This window comes from Strix uralensis, chromosome 36, assembly GCF_047716275.1.
Source record: "Strix uralensis isolate ZFMK-TIS-50842 chromosome 36, bStrUra1, whole genome shotgun sequence".
NCBI lineage: Eukaryota > Metazoa > Chordata > Aves > Strigiformes > Strigidae > Strix > Strix uralensis.
The window spans coordinates 949,580-973,104 of NC_134007.1; the positions used below are offsets into that span (position 1 = coordinate 949,580).

At 52.7% G+C, this 23,525-nt stretch overlaps 1 protein-coding gene and 1 pseudogene across 5 annotated transcripts in view; both read right to left on the minus strand.

Moving 5' to 3' along the window:
• LOC141937025 (scavenger receptor cysteine-rich type 1 protein M130-like) overlaps positions 1-23,525 on the minus strand; it is a 275,156-nt pseudogene that overhangs the window by 151,624 nt on the left and 100,007 nt on the right.
• LOC141937006 (E3 ubiquitin-protein ligase rnf213-alpha-like) overlaps positions 1-23,525 on the minus strand; it is a 54,639-nt gene that overhangs the window by 10,257 nt on the left and 20,857 nt on the right. For all 5 annotated transcript variants that reach the window (XR_012626859.1, XM_074854421.1, XM_074854420.1 and 2 more), the window contains 26 exons: positions 21,036-22,506; positions 20,262-20,455; positions 19,949-20,104; positions 15,731-19,294; positions 15,340-15,473; positions 15,135-15,230; positions 14,425-14,540; positions 14,122-14,250; positions 11,597-11,661; positions 11,022-11,160; positions 10,480-10,621; positions 9,877-10,050; positions 9,410-9,543; positions 9,034-9,191; positions 8,344-8,547; positions 6,951-7,144; positions 5,377-5,497; positions 4,955-5,055; positions 3,525-3,698; positions 3,187-3,359; positions 3,004-3,100; positions 2,806-2,917; positions 2,411-2,594; positions 1,845-2,053; positions 1,554-1,655; positions 1,076-1,291 (listed from right to left, as the gene is read on the minus strand). Coding sequence is in view for 4 of the 5 variants with exons in the window: in XM_074854421.1 (XP_074710522.1) it covers positions 1,076-1,291; positions 1,554-1,655; positions 1,845-2,053; positions 2,411-2,594; positions 2,806-2,917; positions 3,004-3,100; positions 3,187-3,359; positions 3,525-3,698; positions 4,955-5,055; positions 5,377-5,497; positions 6,951-7,144; positions 8,344-8,547; positions 9,034-9,191; positions 9,410-9,543; positions 9,877-10,050; positions 10,480-10,621; positions 11,022-11,160; positions 11,597-11,661; positions 14,122-14,250; positions 14,425-14,540; positions 15,135-15,230; positions 15,340-15,473; positions 15,731-19,294; positions 19,949-20,104; positions 20,262-20,455; positions 21,036-22,506 (8,559 nt within the window). In the remaining variant the exon portion in view is untranslated. The remainder of the gene's footprint in view (positions 1-1,075; positions 1,292-1,553; positions 1,656-1,844; positions 2,054-2,410; positions 2,595-2,805; positions 2,918-3,003; positions 3,101-3,186; positions 3,360-3,524; positions 3,699-4,954; positions 5,056-5,376; positions 5,498-6,950; positions 7,145-8,343; positions 8,548-9,033; positions 9,192-9,409; positions 9,544-9,876; positions 10,051-10,479; positions 10,622-11,021; positions 11,161-11,596; positions 11,662-14,121; positions 14,251-14,424; positions 14,541-15,134; positions 15,231-15,339; positions 15,474-15,730; positions 19,295-19,948; positions 20,105-20,261; positions 20,456-21,035; positions 22,507-23,525) is intronic.

The window sequence follows — 23,525 nt, forward strand, 5'->3', positions numbered from 1 at the left end:
CTCTGCACCCTCCTTTCAGGTCTGGTTGCAGAGGGCCATGAGGTCTCCCCTCAGCCTCCTCTTCTCCACACTAAACCCCCCCAGTTCCCTCAGCCGCTCCCCATCAGACCTGTGCTCCAGACCCTGCACCAGCTCCGTTGCCCTTCTCTGGACACGCTCGAGTCATTCAATGGCCTTTTTGGAGTGAGGGGCCCAAAACTGAACCCACTCATCGAGGGGCGGCCTCACCAGTGCCGAGCACAGGGGTCAGATCCCTTCCCTGTCCCTGCTGGCCACGCTAGTGCTGACACAAGCCAGGATGCCATTGGCCTTCTTGGCCACCTGGGCACACTGCTGGCTCATGTTCAGCCGGCTGTCAATCAACACCCCCAGGTCCCTCTCTGACTGGCAGCTCTCCAGCCACTCCTCCCCAAGCCTGTAGCGCTGCTGGGGGTTGTTGTGGCCCAAGTGCAACACCCGGCATTTGGCCTTATTGAAACTCCCCCAGTTGGCCTCAGCCCATCGCTCCAGCCTGTCCAGGTCTCTCTGCAGAGCCTCCCTACCCTCGAGCAGATCAACACTCCCACCCAACTGGGTGTCATCTGCAAACTGAGTGAGGGAGCATTCGATCCCCTCGCCTAGATAATCAATAAAGATGTTAAACAGGAGTGGCCCCAAAACCCAGCCCTGGGGGACACCACTCGTGACCGGCCACCAACCAGATTTAACTCTGTTCCCCACAACTCTTTGGGCCCGGCCATCAGCCAGTTTTTGACCCAGCGAAGCATGCGATCATCCAAGGCACAAGCAGCCAGTTTCAAATCACCTAACCTCTGCCAGCGAAGCTCTGCCAGGCCCCCAGCTCCCCTTGAGTCAGTCAAGAGACCGGCACATCCCATAGACCATCCACCTCCTCCACGTTTGAAATGACCCAGGATGGACGATCCCAGTTAATTCTCAGCCCAAGGAACGAGAAGGAAGAGGAACAACGATCTACAAAGCCACACGCTGACCAAAATGAAGCCTGACTGCCAGGACACGTCGCGCCGGGATGGTTGGGGTGGGGAGAGTTGAGCACCGCGGCCTCACCACTCACCTTCACCGCGGCAGGCTTGAAGCAGATGTTCTTGAGGAGGTGAGTGATGCGGCTCGGGAACAGGGCCAGAGTGACCGCGGTGTGGAAGACCACCTCCAGCAGGCCTGGGTCTTCACCACCACCCAAAGCATCCATGATCTTCCTCAGTTTGTCTTCCAGCAGCTCATCTGGGACCGGTGGCAACCGGAGGATGTTCTCCATTTGTCTCATGACACACTACAAAGGTTGAACGAAACAGAGATAAGCGAAGGCAACCACCGTGGCACCTCCCCATCAGGGCTCCTCTGGCTTCACCACTGAGGTTCAGTGGCCATGCAAAGGCTTATTTGTGTCCCCTGGCAGCAGGGAGCCCCCACTGCTCCCTACCAACACTTCCTGTTTCCAGGAGGTTCCAGACCAACCAACAGTTCCAGACCGAGCAACATTTCCAGACCAAAAACTGTGGAAACCTCCTGTTAGAGACACGACGGATACTCACAGTCAAGCTCTGGTTTTCTGTGGAATCTTTGCTTTTTAGCTGGTTCTGTGCTTTGTCCAGCATCAAAAACACGGTTGTTGTGCTCCACCAGGTGTTTCTATCCTGGAAAACACAGATGCACGGTGTTATCCTAAGAAGCAAGTGGAAGGGTAAGAAGAGGAGGTTGACTGCACCCTACAAGGGCCTGTTGCTCTCCTCAACTGGAAGGGACCCCCCGTGAGTCAATTTTCTAGGGTTCAAGCTCAGAACAACCCACCTGAGAAATGTTCTAGGGCTCAAGAAACAACCCACCTGGGAAATTTCTACCCCTTGGGGTAAAATCCACTTCTCCACCTGGAGCATCTTCCATGTCGAGGTGAGCCCATAGACATCACAGAGATTTCTGATGAGAAACACCTGAGGCCACGGAGTCGGAGCTGTCGCCACCAGCTTCTTCATGGCGTTCACCAGGTCTCGATCCTTCTCGTTCTCCTCGGCAGCGGGTGCATTGGGATCTGCAGCTGGAAAGAAGGTTTCTCGTTATGCCCAGGCCCCACCGGCGACACGTCACACACGGCCTTCCCCAACGCAGCCCCTCCAGCTGTTTAGGATCCAGGTTGCAGCAGGATCTTCTCCCCACAGGTTGAAACGTGGCTTCAAGCCAACGTACAGAAAGTCCCTGAAGACGTAGGGGAACACTTGGAGAACACAGTGAGTCTGGGGACTGAAGAGCTGGAAAGTTTGTCCAAAACAACTTCAATTTTCATAAAACCAGTTTTTCCAGTAAAAACCTCCAAGGCTAGACCTTTTTTGTGTTTAGTCTAGACCTTTTTAGGGGTAGGCGCAGTTCTCACACGACGCTAAGCGGAAGAACTCACCGGAAAGCATCTGTCTGCCAAGCACGATGGCCACGTGGCTGATGGAGAGCCGGAGCTGGGCGATGAACTGGAGGGTGTCAATTTTTGAGGCCTCGGGCTCACAGGAAGCGGACAGGTCTGCGGTGGAGAGGCAGCTTTCTGCGAGCTGGCTGACGTCTTCTTCGGAAGAAGGATACATAAAATCCTGTGAGAGAGAGACAGTTTTTAAATCTAAAGGAGGGTTATAAGTGAGCAGCTCCTCCTTCCTTGTGTCTTCTGCTCATCTTTAAGGTGAGCCCCTCCTTTGGCTCCTCATCCATAAAACGATGTGGAGGGGGGGTAATTAATGTGATTAATAGATTTTCGCTGGCGTGGTGGCTCCAGGTTATGGCGTTCGCAACCCAACGGGGCCTCACCTCCAGACAGTGCACCACCATGAAGTAGAAGTGGTCCATGTTACTCTGGTTGGATATTATCTCCTCCATCGTGGACAGGTATTCTTCCAAGTGAACCTTGACGTTGTTGAACCTAGAGAAGAAAAGGACACGGAGAATCAGCAGCCGCATAGCTCAAGGGGCTCAGCAACGGCGTCGGGGAGCAACCTCGGGGCTGACCCGCAGCGCAGCAGCAGCTTCAGGAGGGACGACTGGATGGTGGGGCTGGTGTCCATGCACTCCTCGAAGGGTGACAACTCACTTTTCGGCTTGTACACTAAGAAAGAAACAAGAGACCCATCAGGGGACGTCCAAGAGTGCGAGGTTGGACCCGGGTAGAGAAGACTCTGAGGTTTTTTTTACCCTTTTTCCGTGCCTGATGCTCGGGGTTGGGTTTGCAAGCCACAAACTTTATCAGCTGCTGAATGATTTTGGCAGACGGCGCCTCTCTGTCTCCCAAAAAGTACATGGTGATGAACTCAACGAAGAAGGAATTGCATTTCCTCCGGAATTTGTTGTGACAGGCAACAGCTTCCCTGGAGGGAAGAAGAAAAACGAGACTCGTGGTCAACCTCCAACCAAGGAAGGAAATTATGTCCCTCTCTCTGCAGAGCAAAGGCCCCAAATCAGGGAGGGGACACCAGCATCTTCCATCCCAATACTTAACAAGAAGACACTTGAGACGGGCAGGTTTGGGTCACCTTGTGGCCTCCGAAGCTGTGGGGGTGTAATCCTCTGGGAATTGCTCCTTGCAGATCTTACACTGCTTGTTCTCCCACTCCAGGATGCAGCGGGTGCAGAAGATGTGGCTGCAGGGCAGCTCGGCTGGTTCTGTGATCTCCCGCAGGCAGCTCTTGCATTCCTTCACACCTTTCCTGAGGGACAGCGCCAAAAGAAGAGGCAACTCAGCACGGATTTGAGGAGGGACACAGGTTGGCTCCTGCCTAACGTACGCCCCGGGGTGGGGATGGAGCTGGATGGGTGCTGGTGAGTCCAGGACCAGGGTGACCCACCACCACTTTGAGAACCAGCAGCTTCTGAGATGCCTGAATCCCAGAATCCCAGAGTCACCTCGGTTGGAAACGCCCTTGAAGATCCTCCAACCCAACCATGAACCTCACACTGACCGTTCCCAACTCCACCAGATCCCTCAGTGCTGGGTCAACCCGACTCTTCAACCCCTCCAGGGATGGGGACTCCCCCCCTGCCCTGGGCAGCCCATTCCAATGCCCAACAACCCCTTCTGCAAAGAAATCCTTCCTAAGAGCCAGTTTGACCCTGCCCTGGAGCAGCTTGAGGCCATTCCCTCTTGGCCTGCCGCTGGTTCCTTGGCTCAAGAGACTCATCCCCCCTCTCTGCACCCTCCTTTCAGGGAGTTGCAGAGGGCCAGGAGGTCTCCCCTCAGCCTCCTCTTCTCCACACTAAACCCCCCCAGTTCCCTCAGCCGCTCCCCATCAGACCTGTGCTCCAGACCCTGCACCAGCTCCGTTGCCCTTCTCTGGACACGCTCGAGTCATTCAATGGCCTTTATGGAGTGAGGGGCCCAAAACTGAACCCACTCATCGAGGGGCGGCCTCCCCAGTGCCGAGCACAGGGGTCAGATCCCTTCCCTGTCCCTGCTGGCCACGCTATTGCTGACACAAGCCATGATACCATTGGCCTTCTTGGCCACCTGGGCACACTGCTGGCTCCTGTTCAGCCAGCTGTCAATCAACATCCCCAGGTCCCTCTCTGACTGGCAGCTCTCCAGCCACACCTCCCCAAGCCTGTAGCGCTGCTGGGGGTTGTTGTGGCCCAAGGGCAGCACCCGGCATTTGGCCTTAGTGAAACTCCTCCTGAGGACCATCCCATCCCTGAGAGGCAACAGTCCGCGGTCGGGATGCTGGGTGAGGGGCACGGAGAGCCTGGGTGCTCAGGGGAGCTGGTTTCTTTAGTGCCAGCCCTACGAGAAGTTCCTCCAGAGATGACTGATCACCTCCAAGACAGGCTCTCAGCCCTTGGCTTCATCACCGCGGCCTCCCTCTGGCCCAAAGTTCACCCCTTGTGCTGACATATTCCCCCACCCCCTTTACAAACATCACACCGATGGAAAAAAAAAACCAAAATCAACTTTTTTTCAGCTCAGACTTACACCAGATACACCACGTCAGCGTTCTCGTTGCATTTCTTCAGCACTCTCGTAACCAAATCAAAAGTCTCCTCCGGCTCAAATCCCGGCTTATCGTAGAGGCGCTGCAAAAGGCAAACACGCAGCGTAAGATCAGCAGAAATGTCTCTCAGGTACGTAGGGGACAAGTATTATGGGATGTCGGCGCTGCAGGGACACCAGGTTAGACAGCGGAATTAAGCAGATCCACGTCTGGATGTCTCTGCGTGGAACTCTTGATTCCGAATCCTTATTTTAGACTCGAATATAAATAGTCTTTGTCTCTTAGATGGTTTTTCCAGTTTTTTCCCATTCCTAAGCCCTCCTTCCAGCTGGGACCTGAGGTCCTCTGGAAGAGAAGAGCCCTTCCAAGCTTCCAGCCCCGAGATGCCCCGGGGAACACCTACATTCCAGAGGAAGATGAACTGCTTCACCACAAGCCTCAGGAGTTTCTCCTCTATTTCCATCTCATTGTGCAGCAGGTGGTCAATCAACATGTAGACAATGTTGGTGCAGGTCCAGCGATGTCTGGAAAACACCAAAACCCCCCCCAAAAGAAAAAGATGGGGTTAGGTTGGAGCACAGACCTCCCACGGTCCCTTCCCACTGGCGTTTCTGTGAGTCACCCCCGGGGGCACGTGGTCACAGGAGGACATGAGAGCTCCTGAGGCAGCATGAGAAGGAGAAAGACACGGCGTGGTCCTGCCTACGCGGCTCGTTTCAACAAATCTTGGGCCGAACTGAAACCACCAGCCCATTTCTGGGTGTGGTGGTCCCAGGAGAGAGCTCCTCGCGCCACTCCCAAAAGCATTTTGGCCCCAGTAAGGAGAAATTCCACCAGAATTAAGCAGCGAAACATCCACCGCTTTTTGGTTTTTTGGAGCCACTTTGCCACCGTGGTTGTGATAATGAGGAAGGAGCAGGAAGGAGGGGACTGTTGGAAGATTTGTGACTCTGGCTCCTCAGGAGGAGTGAGGCTATGGTTCACCTGACCTTCAGACAGCGAGGAGTTTGCTTGTGCTACAGTCACAGAATCCCAGAATCATTGAGGTTGGAAAAGCCCTTGAAGCTCCTCCAGTCCAACCATGAACCTCACACTGACCATTCCCAACTCCACCAGATCCCTCAGCGCTGGCTCAACCCGACTCTTCAACCCCTCCAGGGATGGGGACTCCCCCCCTGCCCTGGGCAGCCCATTCCAACGCCCAACAACCCCTTCTGCAAAGAAATCCTTCCTAAGAGCCAGTCTGACCCTGCCCTGGCGCAGCTTGAGGCCATTCCCTCTTGTCCTGGCGCTGGTTCCTTGGCTCAAGAGACTCCTCCCCCCTCTCTGCACCCTCCTTTCAGGGAGTTGCAGAGGGCCATGAGGTCTCCCCTCAGCCTCCTCTTCTCCACACTAAACCCCCCCTGTTCCCTCAGCCGCTCCCCATCAGACCTGTGCTCCAGACCCTGCACCAGCTCCGTTGCCCTTCTCTGGACACGCTCGAGTCATTCAATGGCCTTTTTGGGGTGAGGGGCCCAAAACTGAACCCACTCACCGAGGGGCGGCCTCACCAGGGGTCAGATCCCTTCCCTGTCCCTGCTGGCCACGCTATTGCTGACACAGCCAGGATGCCATTGGCCTTCTTGGCCACCTGGGCACACTACTGGCTCCTGTTCAGCCAGCTGTCAATCAACACCCCCAGGTCCCTCTCTGACTGGCAGCTCTCCAGCCGCTCCTCCCCAAGCCTGTAGCGCTGCTGGGAGTTGTTGTGGCCCAAGGGCAGCACCCGGCATTTGCCCTTAGTGAAACTCCCCCAGTTGGCCTCAGCCCATCGCTCCAGCCTGGCCAGGTCTCTCTGCAGAGCCTCCCTACCCTCGAGCAGATCAACACTCCCACCCAACTGGGTGTCATCTGCAAACTGAGTGAGGGAGCACTCGATCCCCTCGTCTAGAGCATCAATAAAGATGTTAAAAGTCAGCAGAGAGTGACTAAACTTACAAGACACTGTCCAGGAGTTTTTTCTTCTCCGGGTAGAACTGAAGCTGGTAGTTGTCCCGACTGATCCACTCCACCCAGGGCTTAATGGACTTGATGTTTTTGAGCCACGCTACGCAGGCGTCGAAGGGCAACAGTCTGCTTTCGATGGGCTGCTCTTTCTTCAGGAGAATGTTCAGGGCGTCGAGAGTGACAAACTGAAACGATATTTGTGAAGAGAGAGAAAAAGAGTTGAAGGAAAGATCTGAGCTCACTGGGGGGTGCCACGGAGGGAAGGGATTCCGCAGGACTAGATGCTGGTGGAGCTCTGGGAGTAGCTGCCGGGGCTGAGTTAGAAAAAAAAATAGATTTTATGGGTGAAGTTCTGGTGTCTGTAAACTTTTATGAGTCTATTTATGTCGTGGATCTTGGCGGCACCACAGGGAGTTCACCAAAACCCTCAGCTGGCTGCTCTAAGCCACCAGCACTGTAGGAGGGGTGTGGAGACGTGGCCATGGCAAGCTGAGGAGCTGGAGCCCACCACGACAAATCCCACCCACCCCGAGGGTCAACGTGTCTAAGGGGATGTAGAAGAACGTTAAATATAAATTAAATTATTTTAAATATAAATTATATTTAATCTGGTGCATTTGAAATAGATTTTAAGGCCTAGTGAAACGTGTTCAAGACGGAGCGATCTCGTCATATCACCAAGGCAACCGGGGTGAGGCTCAACAGGCCTGAAGAGTGTTCTTAGCCTGCTGCTTGTATAGTCCCGACCTAAGGCTGGTTTAAAACCCTGTCAAGCTGATCCTATAGAGACAGTTCTAACAAAGGATGGTTAATTGACTAAACACAGGGGTTTTGCTAGATTAAGAGAATTTAGGATAGAGAAACTGCTTGCTCTACTTAAGCTTTTCATAGAACATCTTGAAGACTTCTCAGGACTGTGTGAGATGAAAACTAGTGGGAGAAAGATGAAGAAGATGACCCAAAAGATGACCTGAAACTGAAGGATTGGAACCGGAAGAGAATTTGGCTGAGACAGGGGATTGTAGTGAACTTCAATAAACAATGAGAATCAAGAACTAAAAGGTTGAGTGGAAACTTATAAAGACTTTGGGCTTGGGTAATAAATTTAGAAATAATATATAAATGCACGTGGCCTTCGGGCGTTGGCCACGCGTTGAGGTGTTGGCCCAACTCTTGAGTTGTTACTAAAGCTGCGCCTAGGGATACCCCCAGTCTGGCGAAATCCTTAACCAGGGGACTTCAACGTGATACCCAGAGCGCAGCGAAGATGAGGAAGTCTGACTAATTATGCAGCACGTCGTTAAACAACGGGAGTCGTGAAGGCCACCATGTTCGAATACCGGAGGGGAAGGGTTAGAGGGCGACCACACAGCTCTGGGCTCACCATCTTCTTGTGGGGGTTCTCGTACATTGCCCACAACTCGTTCACGACGGTGTCGTTACTTTTGGCGATGTCGACGAAGAGCTGATAATCGTCACGGAGGTAGAAATATTCCATGTGAAGCCAAATGGGGGAAAAACTCATCTGCTTCCCGCCCACGGAGGAGCGGAGTTGCTCTGCGTTGGTGAGGAAGGCTTTGGAAAGGATCTGCGGGTAAAACAAAACACATTATTTTTACTCAAAGTGACCAAAAAAGGGACCGAAATGAGACGCTCAGCATTGCTGTTGTATCCCAAATGAAGTTTCCTCATCAAAAATAGTTCTCAAGGTGGAATTAAGACCGAATGTTCGTAACAGCTGAGGAGTAGCCACAGACCAGCATCAGGGAGGGCTTGTAAAAACACCGGATTTGGCCAGGACTAGGGCCAAAGTCAAGGCCAGTTGAAGATGGTGCTCAACTCAACCCTACAGTGCTCCACCCAACCCTACGGTGCTCCACCCAACCCTACGGTGCTCCACTCAACCCTACGGTGCTCAACCCAACCCTACGCTGCTCCACTCAACCCTATGGTGCTCCACTCAACCCTACAGTGCTCAACCCAACCCTATGCTGCTGCACTCAACCCTACGCTGCTCCACTCAACTCTACAGTGCTCCACCCAACCCTACGGTGCTCCACCCAACCCTACTCACCTCGTAGACGGAGTCATCTTGTCCAGGAAAAGCCATCCTGACAAAGTCGTTGGCATAATAGTGGAGCATGTCTGGAGTGCTGCCATCTGGCATCCAGACGTTCTTGATGAAGGTTTGGTAGAACCTGGCCACTTCCTCCGTCGGCTTCTTGGGTTGGTCTAGAAGGGACAGCGAAGAGTTACGGCCTCTTGGCAGAACAGCAGAGCACGTTGTTAAGACGGAGGTGGATGTGAGGGCGAGCGCAAGGCCACGGGTGAAGAGGCACAGTGCCTCCACTGGAAGCGGAGATACCACGTGGGTGGTTCCTCCTCTTAAGGACGTGGATTTGGGGCAGTTTTTGTGGTGTTAAAGCTCCCCTTGGAAAGCCTGATGTTACCTTTGGCATGATAGACCTTCTCCCACACGTCGTCCAGGTAGGCTTTCAAAACCCAACTGAATGGGAACTGGCAGAAAAGGGAGGTGTTGGGGTCTTCGGTCATTGATAACACGGAAATCTTGGCGTCTGCCACCCTTGAATTCAAACAACGCAGAAAGAAGCATTAAACTGCGCAACAGACCGTAGGCGTCCAGAGTAGGACCCCCTCAGAGAAGTTCCCAACTCCCACTGATGTGTTTCCTTTAAAGTTGCTCAGAAACTTGAGGAGAAATTTGGTTGGAAAGTCAGGGAAACTGGGCAAGACCAAAGAAAGAGTGAATTTTGCCAACAGCTTAAAACAACTGGGAAGTTTTGGTGCCAGTTTTGGCAAGGATGAGTCAAGCATGAGCTACTATTTCGCTACAACCACCAGCTTTTACTCTGCTAAGGAAAACCACCTCCGTGTACATTTACACCCCGTCTCTTACTTTGGGGTGTATTTAATTTTTAGGAACGTTTCTTCTTGGAACACCTGCAGCCACAGTTCTGCGAGCGGAGAGCCTTGGGAGATGTGATTCAGGTTGTTGTTGGCATCCACCACGGCGAGAATTTGGGCAAAGACGTTCGTCACAATGTTCTCCAGGTGCATCCAGAGCGCCTGCCTGAAAAAGGAGATGCCACGCCTCGTCATGTCGCTTCCCCACCCCCCACCAAGAAACCCTCCTCGGCATCGGTCTCAAAGACCCACAAATCAACCAAAACAACCCACCCCCTTCTGAAGATGCCAAATGTGGATGTCCGGGCTTCACACCAACCACCCTTTTCTATTTCAGAGTCAACTGATGTTGTTGGCTTCCAAACAAGCCCATCCAAAAGAAGCTTCCTCAAAATCAACAGCACTCTTAACTAATTTTTTGCATTTTATGACCTTTCAGCAAGCCCTTACCTTGGTCTGGTAAAAACCCCACATATTTAGACACTTCTCGGTTGCCATGTCTCGGTCTTTAAGCAAGGTGCCTCCCACTTCACGCCGAGCAGTTTTAGGACCAGAATTACCCGGCGTTGAGGAGGTGGCCCACAGCCAGCCCTACCTGAACGACGTGTCTTCCAGGATGAATTCCACAGAGAGCGCCCTGCGGAAGATCCATTCCCTCGGCTTTTGGATCAGTTTCTCTCGTTCTTGTAGGAGGTAACAAATCCTCTTCTTCAGGATGGTCATGAAGCGGCTGGAAACTAATCACAAAAGAGCTGGTTAAAACCCTCCTGGCACTCATCTCCAAGTCAGGAGACTCCGTCAAAACCCTTTTCCACTCAAAAATTGCACCACCTAGGATTCTTTTTTAGCAGTTCTATGCACAAATCAACTCCCACTAGCCGGTGACGACTGTCTGGGATCATCTATCAAGGTCTGCAGCAAAGCTTTGTGGTTTAGTCCAGATTCTAATCCCGTGCACGAGGAACTGTGTGGGGGCCCCCTGCAACATCCCCCTCTGTCTCCTGGGGGCTTCTCCACCCACGATGGCTTTGAGGGGCACCAGAAGTGGCTCTTAACCCGCTCGTTGTCTTCTTCCAGCCGTAGAGCTTGCAACATGCAAGAAGGAGCCACTTCTAAGCGCTCCCGACTCACACGTACCGTCACTCTGAGAGTGGAAAAGCAAGTTGTGAAGGATCTTGATTCTCTCTGTTGGACGCTGGCTGTTGTCCCTCTTGTCCTCCAGCTGGATCACGGCCTTCTGGATGCTGCCTTTGATCATTGCCTCCACGTTGAGGAACTGTGGTTGGAAAAGACGGGAGGTCAGTTGGTTTCTCAACACTACTTTAGCCCGGGGACGCTTGTCCTGGGACATCAACTTCTCCAGTTCCAAGGTCTGTACCCATCTCACCATCACAACAAACCCTGGGTAAGTCCCTCCCCGGGGTGCAGAGGGCTGCTGCTGTCCCTGGGAAGGGACATGGATTTGTTGAGTGACAAAAGGCTTCTGGGCTTGTACCAGTCACTCAGAGAGGGGCTGGGAGATGACCACGCTACTTCGATCTCACAGCGGGACCCAGGAAGATCTGCAGTTAGTTTTTCCTGTGAGAAGGTACCAGCCCCAGCCAGAGATCAAAAGCAGATCTCAAAACGTCTGGTGATACCCAAGCCAGTTCTTACCCAATGCCAAGCAACTAAAATGAGGAGAAAAAAAAAGAAAAAACCAAAAAACCTACCTTTTCCTCTGGGTAAAGACCTGTGTCGATGAGGCTTCCCGAGGCAGCAGAATTCTCTGGAGAACCTGAAATCACAATCAACCACACAACTCAGCCATCAAAACCCCAACAAGAGATACGTGCACCCATGGGAGGTGGCGGGGGGTTGGGGCCTTGACAATCAACAGGGAGAAATAAAGCAGCCCTGGGGTGGAAATGAGCTTCTTGATGACACGAGCCCTTCAAATTTGGGGAGGTTACCTGTTGGAAGTGTGGGAAAAGCAAAATAGCGAGAAATCTGCAAAACACACATTTCCTTAACACATGATGCCCAGAACAGACACAGGATGGGATGAAGATCCAATGATTTGTGTTGTCGTGGTGCCAAGGAGGGACGTGGAGTGAGGTGGAGGCCGCGCGGTCCCGTTCTTTCACTTCTCTCAAGGACAGGTTTATCTCCTGCTCTTCCCCTTCTCTCCGGGACGGTTTGGCAGTAGTCCGGCACCTTGTCTCTCATTCTTCCTCTTTTCCCACAAAAAACCAGCGCACCCCTCGCACCAAGGAACGTGCCGAGTCGTTACTCAAGAGATAACGGCTTGACCACATTCCCACCCACTCACACAAGATAAATCCTACCCCGAGTTTGTGTCTGACTCGGGGGGATGATAATCCAACACCAAATCGGAGGGACAGATCGATGGGTTTGTGCTCCTCGCCCCACCCCAGAAGCCTTTTGGTAAGATTTGAGCCCTCAGCTACGCCGAGCGATTACCTGGGAATTAATTGTGTGTGATTGCAATCATTTTTCTTTATATGTGGTGCTCTAGAGCCAACCTGCAGTGTGTGCATTTATCGTAGGAAATCTTAAAGAATCTGTAAACGTTGCATAAAAATAAACTGTACTATTTGCGAATCTGACAGCTTCTCTTGAACGCAGCCGGACCTACAGCCTATGGGGTGTTCATGCATCTGGTGTCAGGCCTAGAGTCACGGCCCTAATTGGCAAAACAATTAAGAGATAAGTCCAGCCACCCCCAGCCCCTCTGTAAAAGGAGCAAGCTTTTTAAAACTCTTTTCTCTTAGGATATTATTAATAGCAGAAATCATTAATAAATAGATATTGGTCTATAGATTTGATTAATAGAGCACAGGTGCTGGAAGAACAATACTGACAGTTCAGTGCCAATACTGCTCCTCTGTCCCCTGTACAGCCCTCATCATGGCCGCCAAAACCCAGTCAAGCTGAATTAACAAAAATCAATCTTAGGTATTAAGTTTTAAACATAACAAAAGATAAGAAATAAATGATTAACTTAGAGTAAGCAATTTAGAAAAGCTGGGTAATAGAAAAGCTAGACATAGATTGATTATATGTTAAATAGAATATTTTGTGTCTTTTTACAGAAGTTTAAAAATTAATTGGGATGAAGATTGATTAGAAAATAAACAATCACGATGACTGAAGACTGCATCAGTGAGCAGCGATGTCAGAAGAGGAACCAGAACGGAACAAGAAGACCTAGTCGAAACTGTGGAATATAATGGACTTTTGAAATTGATGATGGAGTGAGAACCATAAGTTCCTGGAAAATCACCAAAGACTTTGTATTGTATGTTATACCATATCTAGAGAGGGCGCTTTTTGTTGGCTGTGGCCACTCCCTGGGGTGTTGGCTCAACTCTGAGCTGTTAATAAAGCCAGCCTAGAGTTACCCACAGTCTGGGGAAATTCTTTAAGACCCTCTAATCTCTGAGGACTGGCTAGAACACAAGGGGATTCATCTCTTACCAAATTAATTCATCGCCTTAAATGCAACAAGATCTCTAAGCAAGAACATGGATTTGAGTCACCCAGAGTCAGCTCGTAACAATGGATCAAACTGTTTCCACCCGATTTTCCCAACCCTCCGGTCAAAGAAGTCAACAAGTGCGTGTTGACTCTGTACGGAAGGAGACCACAATGGAGCACAGGTCTGATGGGGAGCGGCTGAGGGAACTGGGGGGGTTTAGTCTGGAGAAGAGGAGGCTGAGGGGAGACCTCCTGGCCCTCTCCAACTCCCTGAAAGGAGGGTGCAGAGAGGGGGGAGGAGTCTCTTGAGCCAAGGAACCAGCACCAGGCCAAGAGGGAATGGCCTCAAGCTGCGCCAGGGCAGGGTCAGACTGGCTCTTAGGAAGGATTTCTTTGCAGAAGGGGTTGTTGGGCGTTGGAATGGGCTGCCCAGGGCAGGGGGGGAGTCCCCATCCCTGGAGGGGTTGAAGAGTCGGGTTGACCCAGCGCTGAGGGATCTGGTGGAGTTGGGAACGGTCAGGGTGAGGTTCATGGTTGGACGGGAGGAGCTTCAATGTCTCTTCCAACCAAGGTGACTCTGGGATTCTGAGGAGGTCACCTCACTGCGAAGCCCTTGGAAGCAGCAAGTGCTCCTGGGACCCACAGCTTGGGACCTGCTCGATCTCATCACCAGGTGGGACGCCAGAGGATGGGGCGGGGGGGTTCTGGAAGGGAGAGCAGCGCTGAGATGGCGGGTTTACGCTGGGAGGCTTCTTACCTGTCGGGAGCTGCTGCAGGGAACTGCTCAGGAAAATCTCGGCAACGGACATTTTGGAGAGCTGGCCAAGATTGGCCTTGAAGTTGTCTGGGGGCATCAGGTCATCCAAGTGGATGGATTTCCACTCGCCTGGAGAGGGAGGAGGATGGATCAGTCCAGCTGCTCCCCTCTGGGGCATCAGAATCTGGGATTTACCAACCCCCCAGGGCAGGAAGGCAGCGAGAGATGGAAGATCCACCACGTGACGTCTTCACCTTCCCCTCCCGCCCTTTTCCTGACCCAAAGGAGCAAGCGTAAGCTCACCGCTGTCAAAAGCTAGGTAGCTGCACCCGCCCAGAACCCGCGGGACTTTGGTAATCAGCACCACGTGCAGCAGGTGGGGGCTGGCCGACCTCCTCCGCTCGTCTGTCATGCAGTACCTGGAAGCACCAGCACAAGGTCAGGACTAGTTAATTCCGGACTCCTTTGATCGATAACAACCGCACCTCGTCCCTCTCTGAGCCCTTCCGGGGGTCAATCTCCCTCTCCACCAGCAACTGAATCTGCTTTTTTGGGGGGATGCCACCCCAAGAGGACATTCTTTCTGGGAGTTGCTGGTACAATTTGCTACAAGCACAGAGGAAAGTGAGACAAGAGAGTCCAGAGCAGAGTTCAAGGCTTGGGGGGGGCAAAAAAGGCCAAAAGGCAGTGGTTTTCTGAAAAGTATGTTGTGAGTGAAAGGAGGAAGGGAGAAGGGAGGAAGGTGGGAGGAGGGAGGGAGAGGGAGGAAGGAGGGAGGAGGAAGGAGGAGGGAGGGAGGAGGGAGGGAGGAAGGAGGAGGGAGGGAGGAAGGAGGAAGGAGGGAGGAAGAGGGAGGAGAGTGGTAGGAAGGAGGGAGGAGGGAAGGAGGACAAGGGAGGAGAAGGGAGGACTGAGGGAGGAAGGAAGAGGGAGGCAGGAGGAGGGAGGGAGGAACGACAAAGGCCACTGAAGGACAGAGGAGGAAGAAGAGAGGCCAAAGGACGGCTGCTTACTTGGCACAGGCCAGGAGCCTTTTGCCGCTCTGCGGCTCATCGAAATGAAACTGGACGAGGAGCAGCCTCGCTTCCTGTGGCTCCCGGAAGAAATTCCTACAACAAAAGGGCCCTTTTAACGCTTCCTTCTAGGAAGGTCCCACCCTACCCCCCCGAAACACAGAAATCACCTGCGAGGGGAAAGAAAAGGAAGGGGAGAACCCACCTGAGGTCCTGGCGGAAAGCGCGTTCGGTGTCAAACTGGCTTAGGAAGAGGCAGTGGATGGTGTCTGGGAGGTTGAGCGTCTTTCTCAGGACTTGTAAATCCTTTTGGTTCAACAGCCTGGAGTGGGTAGAAACCTGCAACCAAAAGGGAAAAGTGGTTTCAAACGGGTGGGATCCCCCCGGGGTGGCTGCTTGGGTGCTCGTCTACAGGCAGCGGGGAGGTGCCTCGAGCTTCTGAGCCCGAGCAGATCCCAACCACCTCCCGAGGAAGGGCAGAATCTGCAGAGGGTGGACATTAAGCCCGTCATGGTCCTGGCCTAACGAAGATCACGGGGCCACCACGCTCACTTGGTAAAAAAAAACCCCACCAGCACCCTTGGGTGCTTTCCAACCTGGAGGCAGAGCCCGGCGGTGTTGCCTTCCTCCTTCTGCTGGTTCATCGTCTCGCGCAAGAGGCTGGTCAGGTCGTTGTGCTTCTGCTCGACGAAATAAAGCTCCTGGATCCGCTTGGCGTCCTCCAGAGAGGAGTATTTCAGGCGGAGGACAGAGTCTGGAGTGGCACATTCCACCAGTTTGCTGGTGGCGGTGGCGAAGACCAGCTTGCCATAACGTTCGAAGCCGCCGCAGCGGAGCTGCTGGGAACTCTCCAGCACGATGGCGGCAGAGGCGTCGTCGCTGAAGCCGATGAAGACGTCGTGTTCCTTGGGAGCGAGGGTGTGGGACCAGACGCTGAACGAATCGGGGTTCTCGATGTGGACAAAGCGTTCGGCCCAGCTCTCCAGGTCCTGCTTGAGGTCTCGCTGCTGCCAGCTGAGGATGGTGTTCATGTCCAAGCAATGCTTCTCCAGCCGGCTCAGCAGAGGAGTGGGGAACTGCGTGTAAACCACCTTCTTCTCCTCTATAACGATCAGCCGGAACTCCTCCTTCACGCGGCTCTTCACCCGGTGAGTGCCAAGGCCCAGGTCAACGTAATAATTACCCCCCAGGCTGACAAAACACTGATTGAGGGTATCGTAAAGGCTCTCGTAGAGGTTCTGGATGTTGAGGAGGATGACGGGCCTGCCGATCTCCATGCAGATCTTCACCCTGTTCACAGAGCGGCACACCTGGGAATAATCCTGGTCCCGCGGGAAACCGGAGCCAAAGATGATGTCGCAGTTGCCGGCGTCTATAAGCCGGGTCATCTGGATGATCTGAAAGGCGGCATTGTTGGTCGTCAGCAAGAGGAGGTAACGAGACATGAACCCCGCTCGCTGCTTCTCCATGTTCTCCTCCAGCAGGCGGATGCAGCTGATTTCCATCTCGCGGGGAAGATGCACCTCGCTGGTGCACTCACGGAAGATCGCCACGGGGTCAATATCTCTGGAGCCTCCAAAGTTTCTCTGAATGGCCTTTACGAGGAGCTCCTCTTGAGAACTGCACTTCCGGTCCTGCATGTAGGACACGATCATTTTGATTAAGCTGTAGAAGTCGCGAAGCCCGAAGAACTCCGTTCCCTGCCTTCGCAGCACGTTGCAGTAGAAGTTTGCCAGAATGGGGAATAAACCCTTGATTCTTTCAAAGTGAGGTTGGTCAGCACAGATGCCTTCGGCCGTCTTCACCAGCTCCTCCTCGCTAGGCTCAGTCCGAAAAACGAGGAGGCCCCTGTTCATCTTGGCAGGGTCTAAGGCCCAGTTGGAGATGCCCACAAAGCCAACTTTCTTGTAATCCTCCGGGGTCTCATCGTCGACGCATCCGTCTTCCAGAAGAGGATGCAGCGTCTTCAAGGGCATATCGGGCGAGTCTTCGGCCAGGCCGATCTCATCCAGCAGCACCACGGACGCAAACTCATCCAGGTTCTTGCCCTTCTGGAACTGGGCGCATTGTCGGAAGGTGGAGATGATGCCTTCTGGTTTGGAATGGGGGCTGCACTGGAAGGAGACCAGCTGGATCTCTTTGCATCTTTTGAACAACGGGCTTCTGGACAACGTGCCTTCCATGGCATCTACAGCGATGGTTTTGGAAAGAGATTTGGAGCTTCCTGGCTTCCCAACCAGAAAGAGCGGCACGCGGAGGTCCATGCAGACGACCATCATGAAGATGTTCTCCATCAGAGCGTTGTTGCAGGCCGTGGCCTTAGGAACGGAGACGTGATCGAGAAACACCTCTTGGCACAACTCAATCTCTTGCTGGAGCTGAGAGGCGGCAACCGAGAAGGATTTTGCGACCTCCTCCAGGTATTCTTGGCGGCTCTCCAGGGACACGTAATAGCAGACCCCCACGGAAAGGACCAGCGCCCTTTGTGCTTCGTTCAAGGTCAGCTCCTCCACCTTCTTGCACCGCCTCTTCTCGTCGATCTGGTGGAAGAGGAGGTCTCTTAGGTTATAAAACCAGAGCACTATTTTCATGCAGCGGGCTATGTCCCGGAGGCTGGCGACTCTGCATTCGTTCTTCCTCTCTCTCAAGAACTCCTGGGAGGTTGAAATGACAGCGGTGAAGATGTCCAGGTTTCCCGCAGGGATCTCGGTCTCCACGGTGGACTTCACGATCTCCCTGATGTAGAGGCTTTGTGTCTTCTCGTTCAGCTCCCCAAAATCCCAAACCAGAGGCAATAAACTGGGAGGAAGGGGCTGCACCCGATACACCAACTGCCGCAAAGGAATGTAACCCAGCTTCTCCGGGGTGTCTTCGCTCCGCACTCGGTATCCCAAACCCGCTTTCTCCAGTTTTTCGATGGTCTCCTTGGTGTGTCTCTTGTAAGGGTTGCAGGCGGCCACTACTTTTAAGCGGTTGGAGGAAATCCGCACTCCGTTGACGCTGTGGTCACACAGCACTTCTTTGATGGCAAAGATGGCCTCCGAGGTGTTGGCTTCGTCGAAGAACAGCACCGTGTCTACGTCGTGCTCTTCGTTGGCGCGTGCCAGCGCCACGGCCTGCCTCACCTTCTCCTGGATGGTCTTGGAGGTGGTGCCGCCGTGAACACGCACCACCAGCATGTTCTGAACGTTTCGGTCGGCCCGTTGCAGGTTGCACATGAACTGCACCAGTTTCGTCTTCCCGCAGCCCGTTTCGCCCATGATGATGACGGGGATGCCGCACTGGAACCGCAGGTGGATAGCCAACATCTTCATGGTGTTGTCCAGAGTCAGCTGGTACGAGGGATCTGGATCCTTCTCGTATTTCACACCGAAGACCCTGCAGAGGGCTTTCAGCTGCTCGTTTCTGGATAAGTCTTCAAATTTCTCATTAAAAGGAACATTTTGCAGTGCCAAGGTCATGTATAAACTCTTTTTCATGACCGCCTTCTCCAAAACAGTCTGGGAATAAGCATCAATAGCATCCAAGTCCTGGTTGATGTGGAAACCCAGAAACTCCATGGAGTCATCCTCAGCGTGGAAGACAATGTAAGGGTGAGACTCCTGCTCCCACTTGCGTCGGATCTGATACTCTTCCAAAACACTGTCCATCTCCTTCCGCTCCTTGCTCGGCACGCTCTCGTCGGACATGTTGAGGGAAGGCATGGCGAAGTCCTTGGACATGGCGATCATGAACTTGACAACAAATGTTTTGAAGCCACTAAACTCCTGCCCGACCACCAGGCTGCAGAAGACTGATTTCTCACACTTCTGGAGCTGGAAGTTCAAGAAGTGAGTGAAGTTGCTGAGCTCGGTCCAGGAGGGTCTGCTTCTCCCACAGAATTCCATCAAGCACGCCAGGCATTCCCTCTCCGTCCCTTCGATGCTTCCAGGGGTAAAAGTGAAACTGTCGAGGTTCTCCTTCCGCTTGTATCTGCTGAGATATTGGTAGGACCTTTGGAAAGTGTCACTTTTTAGCTTGGTCCTGTCAAACTGCTCCTCCCTCAGTTCCACGGGAGAGGCAGAGCTGGGATCTTCCAGCAACTCGAGCACCCGCTGCGGCGATACACACTCCACGGTTGGAAACAGGTTCAGGAATTTTTCCTCCATTTCAAGGGACATCTAAAAGCAAGAGGACACAAATCACCACGAGGACCCTTCTCCAACCTCCCACATTTGCCTACATCGCAAAAAACCCTTTTTTTATTTCCCCCTGGTCACAAATGGTTTGGAGAGTTCGGAAAAAAATGTAGGAATGGCAAAATTTCTCCGAGCCTGCATGTGGATTGGAATCCCTATAACCATTAAGGTTGGTCTTGCCCAGGGTCCTGTCTTGGGTTGGGTGATCTCGTTACCTTCTTCTACACTTTCTCCTGTTCCACCAAATCCTCGTGGAGATGGAGGGACCTGAACTCAGTCACTATTCACGGCACGGTGAGGAAACACAGACAGATGATCAACCACTAGTGAACCTGGGTTGCATTTCCCACCTTCGGTAGTTCTAAAGCATGGCTTAACGCAAATCGGCTTTAAAAACATGCGGGAGGTTCAAGCTACAACAAAATTGGGATGAAAAAGCTCCCTTTTTCCTCCAAAACTCAGCGCAGGGCCTGATATTTCACTTTGAGTCAAGATGTGTTTGCCCTTGTTGCTTCTACGTAGGCAAGACATCGCCTTGCCGAGAGACAGACTCTAAACTGTGCGTCGCTCCGGCGGAGGCATTAGAGATAAGCGGGTTTTACTCATGCTCAGCCTTAACGGTTCCTCCCAAAATACCTCTTGCTTCCTCGTACTGCTCAGACCTTTCCCTCTTGCCAGGTACTCGATCAAGTAAAGATGGGAGGGTTTGGACTTCCAGACCAAGCCGTCGGGGCTCTGGATGTGCCGCAGGATGCAGAGGTCGATCAGCAGCCGGTAGAGACCCTTCGATACCTGGCAGGGAAAAAAAAAAAAAAAATAAACAAATTAAAATTGGCGCTCGCTGCTCTGATTGGGCTGGATTTAAGTTTCCACCTCCTTTCCCTCCTGGTGCGTGCGGGTGCTGTCTTGCACCACCTCTTCTTGTCCAGGTGAAGATCCAAGCACTCACCACTGGAGACACATCGATGTGGAAGATGATGGGCTGGATTTCGGTCATGGATTCCTTGATGGAGAAGAGTTCCTCCACGAAGAACTGGAAATCGATCTCCGACTCCATCAGCCGAATGGTTTTATGAAGAAGTAGCGTGCCACCCAACTGGGCACGGACCTTCCTGAGGGTATTGTCCACAAAAAGGGATTTCCCTAAGGAGCAGAGGAGAAAATTGTGAACCAATCCACCCTTCTACACTTGCACATGACTCAAATCAAGGAAATCTCTCCCTGAAAGCACAAAATCTCTCCATAAAAGGACAAAATCTCCCTAAAAGTGCAAAATCTCTCCATAGAAGAGAAAAATCTCTCCCTAAAAGCACAAAATCTCCCTAAAAGCACAAAATCTCTCCCTAAAAGCATGAATTCCCTCCCTGAAAGCACAAAATCCCTCCCTAAAAGTGCAAAATCCCTCCAAAAGTGCAAAATCCCTCCCTAAAAGAGCAAAACCTCTCCCTAGAAGAGCAAAATCCCTCCCTAAAAGTGCAAAATCTCTCCCTAGAATAGCAAATTCTCTCCCTAAAAGCACACAATCTCCCTAAAAGTACAAAATCTCTCCCTAAAAGAACAAAATGTCTCCATAAAAGGACAAAATCTCCCTAAAGTGCAAAATCTCTCCATAAAAGCTCAGTATCTCTCCGTAAGAGCACACAGTCTCTCCCTACAACACGGTGTGTCAGCTCGCTTCCTCGGTTTGAGGTACGACTCGGGACACGCCTCCCCACCAACTTACCCATTCCCGCCTGCTCCGAGAAGATGAACTTCACGTTCTGCTGATGGGGCTCCTCAAAGGCCTGAGCCGCGGGGGCCGTCCCGCTCGGCACTTTGAGGTGCCTCTGCAGGTAGCTCTGGATTTCCATCTCGGAGTGCCATGAGAACGTCACCTTGTAGGCATCAAAGGCCGTGATGACGTAGGAGTTGTGAGCTTTGGCGTTGCAGAAGATGACGAATCTGTAGTTGGGGATGCTGGAAGATTGCACCAGGCGGAAGAAGTGCGACTCCAGTTGTTTGGAAACTTTATAATTTAATTTATCAGCGCCCAGCAGGCAGTAGATCTTCTGGTCTTGGGAACCTGGGGACAGAGCTCTCCTGACAAGCAGCTCCACCTCCTCCTCCTCCGTGTCGGGGGTGCACACCAGGACCTCATCGTACGAGGGGAGAGAGGCCGTCTCAGTGTGTCGGTAGATGAACAACATGTTGGGTAACATTTCCTCTTCCTTACACAGGACGAGAAGCGGTTTTCCCTCTTCGAAGCCTACGGGTAAGCTCCTCTCAATGCGTTGGGTCTCTAGAGTGGCCAAGCGCTTCAGCGTCTCCCCAAAAACATCCAAACCGATGTATTTATCGGACACCAGGCCAGCAAATTTCTTACAGTAGGCGTCCCAGAGCAGATTCACCTTGTCGTAAAGAGACGGCAAACTCTCAAAGGAGGCGGCCAACTCATCGTCGGCCAGGGCGCTGAAGGAAACCTGGTCGACGTCTCTGTTCGCCGTCTTGAATTTCCGTCTCTGCTGCAGGAAGGTTTCTCTCGCCTCCTCGTACAACCTGCTGAGCTCTTCAACCTTCTCCTGGTTGTCGCTGTGCTCGAAGGCGAAGTCCATGAGCATCTGCTCCGTGATGGGCGGGTTGTCCAGGCAGCTCTGCAAGGCCGCCTTGGCCACCGCCTCGTCGTAGCCCGATTCAGCCAAACTTTTGATGAACTGGGGGAAACGGATGACGTAGTCGTGCCAGGTCACCGATTCCTCGTCTCCCTCCAAGGCATTCACCGAGTCCAGAGGAGTCATCAGTGCATCCCCCAGGGCTTTTTTGATATCTTCTCCGCTGATGTCATGCTTGATGGAGGAAAGCATGATGAGCACCTGTGGTTCTACGATGCCTTTCTGGACTCGGGCCAGCTGGCTGCACAAATAGAAGAGCTGGTGCGCAGTGAACAGGTTGAGATGGTAGTAGGTGTCCCTTTGAGTCTCCAGGTACTTCTTCCACTCCACCAGGCAATGCTCCATTGCCTTCGAGAGGCTGTCCAGCTCCTCCAGGAGGGGTCTTGTGCTCTGAACAAGGATCTTGGCAATTCCAAACTCTGTGTAGACCTTTACCCGGTGCTCAGGGTTGCAGTAGATGTCAGCCTTCCAGTCAATGAAGAGGATGTTGCCAATGCTGAGAAGCTCCAGGTACAACTTCCCAACCATTTCAACTTTTTCCAATATCTGTAACGTGCCAAAGACACAACAGGGAAATGGATCATGTCCTGCAGCACGTCCCCAGCAGCTTCCAAACACCACCCGGGTCACACTTTACTCCAGAGATCTGTACAGTTGTAGGCTCCCAGTACAAGAGAGACATGGACGTACCGGGGAGGGAAGATGATGAAGGGACTGGAGCATCCAGCTGCGTGGCTGGTGCCATACTCAAGGTTTGGGCTTCTGTGATCATGGACCTACCCTCGAGAAGCCGGGTCTACCCTTGAGAAGCCAGGTCTGCCCTTGAGAAACCAGGTCTGCCCTTGAGAAACTGGGTCTACCCTTGAGAAGCCGGGTCTGTTGGGAGCTGATGGAATTCATCTGACCAACTGGGCTCTCTCTGCAGAGCCTCCCTACCCTTGAGCAGATCAACACTCCCACCCAACTGGGTGTCATCTGCAAACTGACTGAGGGTGCACTCGATCCCCTCGTCCAGATCATCAAAAAAGATGTTAAACAGGAGTGGTCCCAAAACCCAGCCCTGGGGGACACCACTCGTGACTGGCCACCAGCCAGATTTAACTCCGTTTCCCACAACTCTTTGGGCCCGGCCATCAGCCAGTTTTTGACTCAACGAAGTGAAGAAATTGAGGTGCTGGAGTGTCTCCGAAGAAGGGCAACGAAGCTGGTGGAGAACAACTCCTGTGAGGAGCGGCTGAGGGAACCGGGGGGGTTTAGTCTGGAGAAGAGGAGGCTGAGGGGAGACCTCATGGCCCTCTGCAACTCCCTGAAAGGAGGGTGCAGAGAGGGGGGAGGAGTCTCTTGAGCCAAGGAACCAGCGCCAGGACCAGAGGGAATGGCCTCCAGTTGAGGGGAGGTTTAGCTTGGATATGAAGAAAAATTCCTTCATGGAAAGGGTTGTCAAGCCTTGGAACAGGTTGCCCAGGGAAGTGGTTGAATCACCATCTCTGGAGGGATTTAAAAGCCGTGTCGATGCGGTGCTCAGGGACACGGTTTAGCGGTGGACTTGGCAGTGTTGGGTTAAC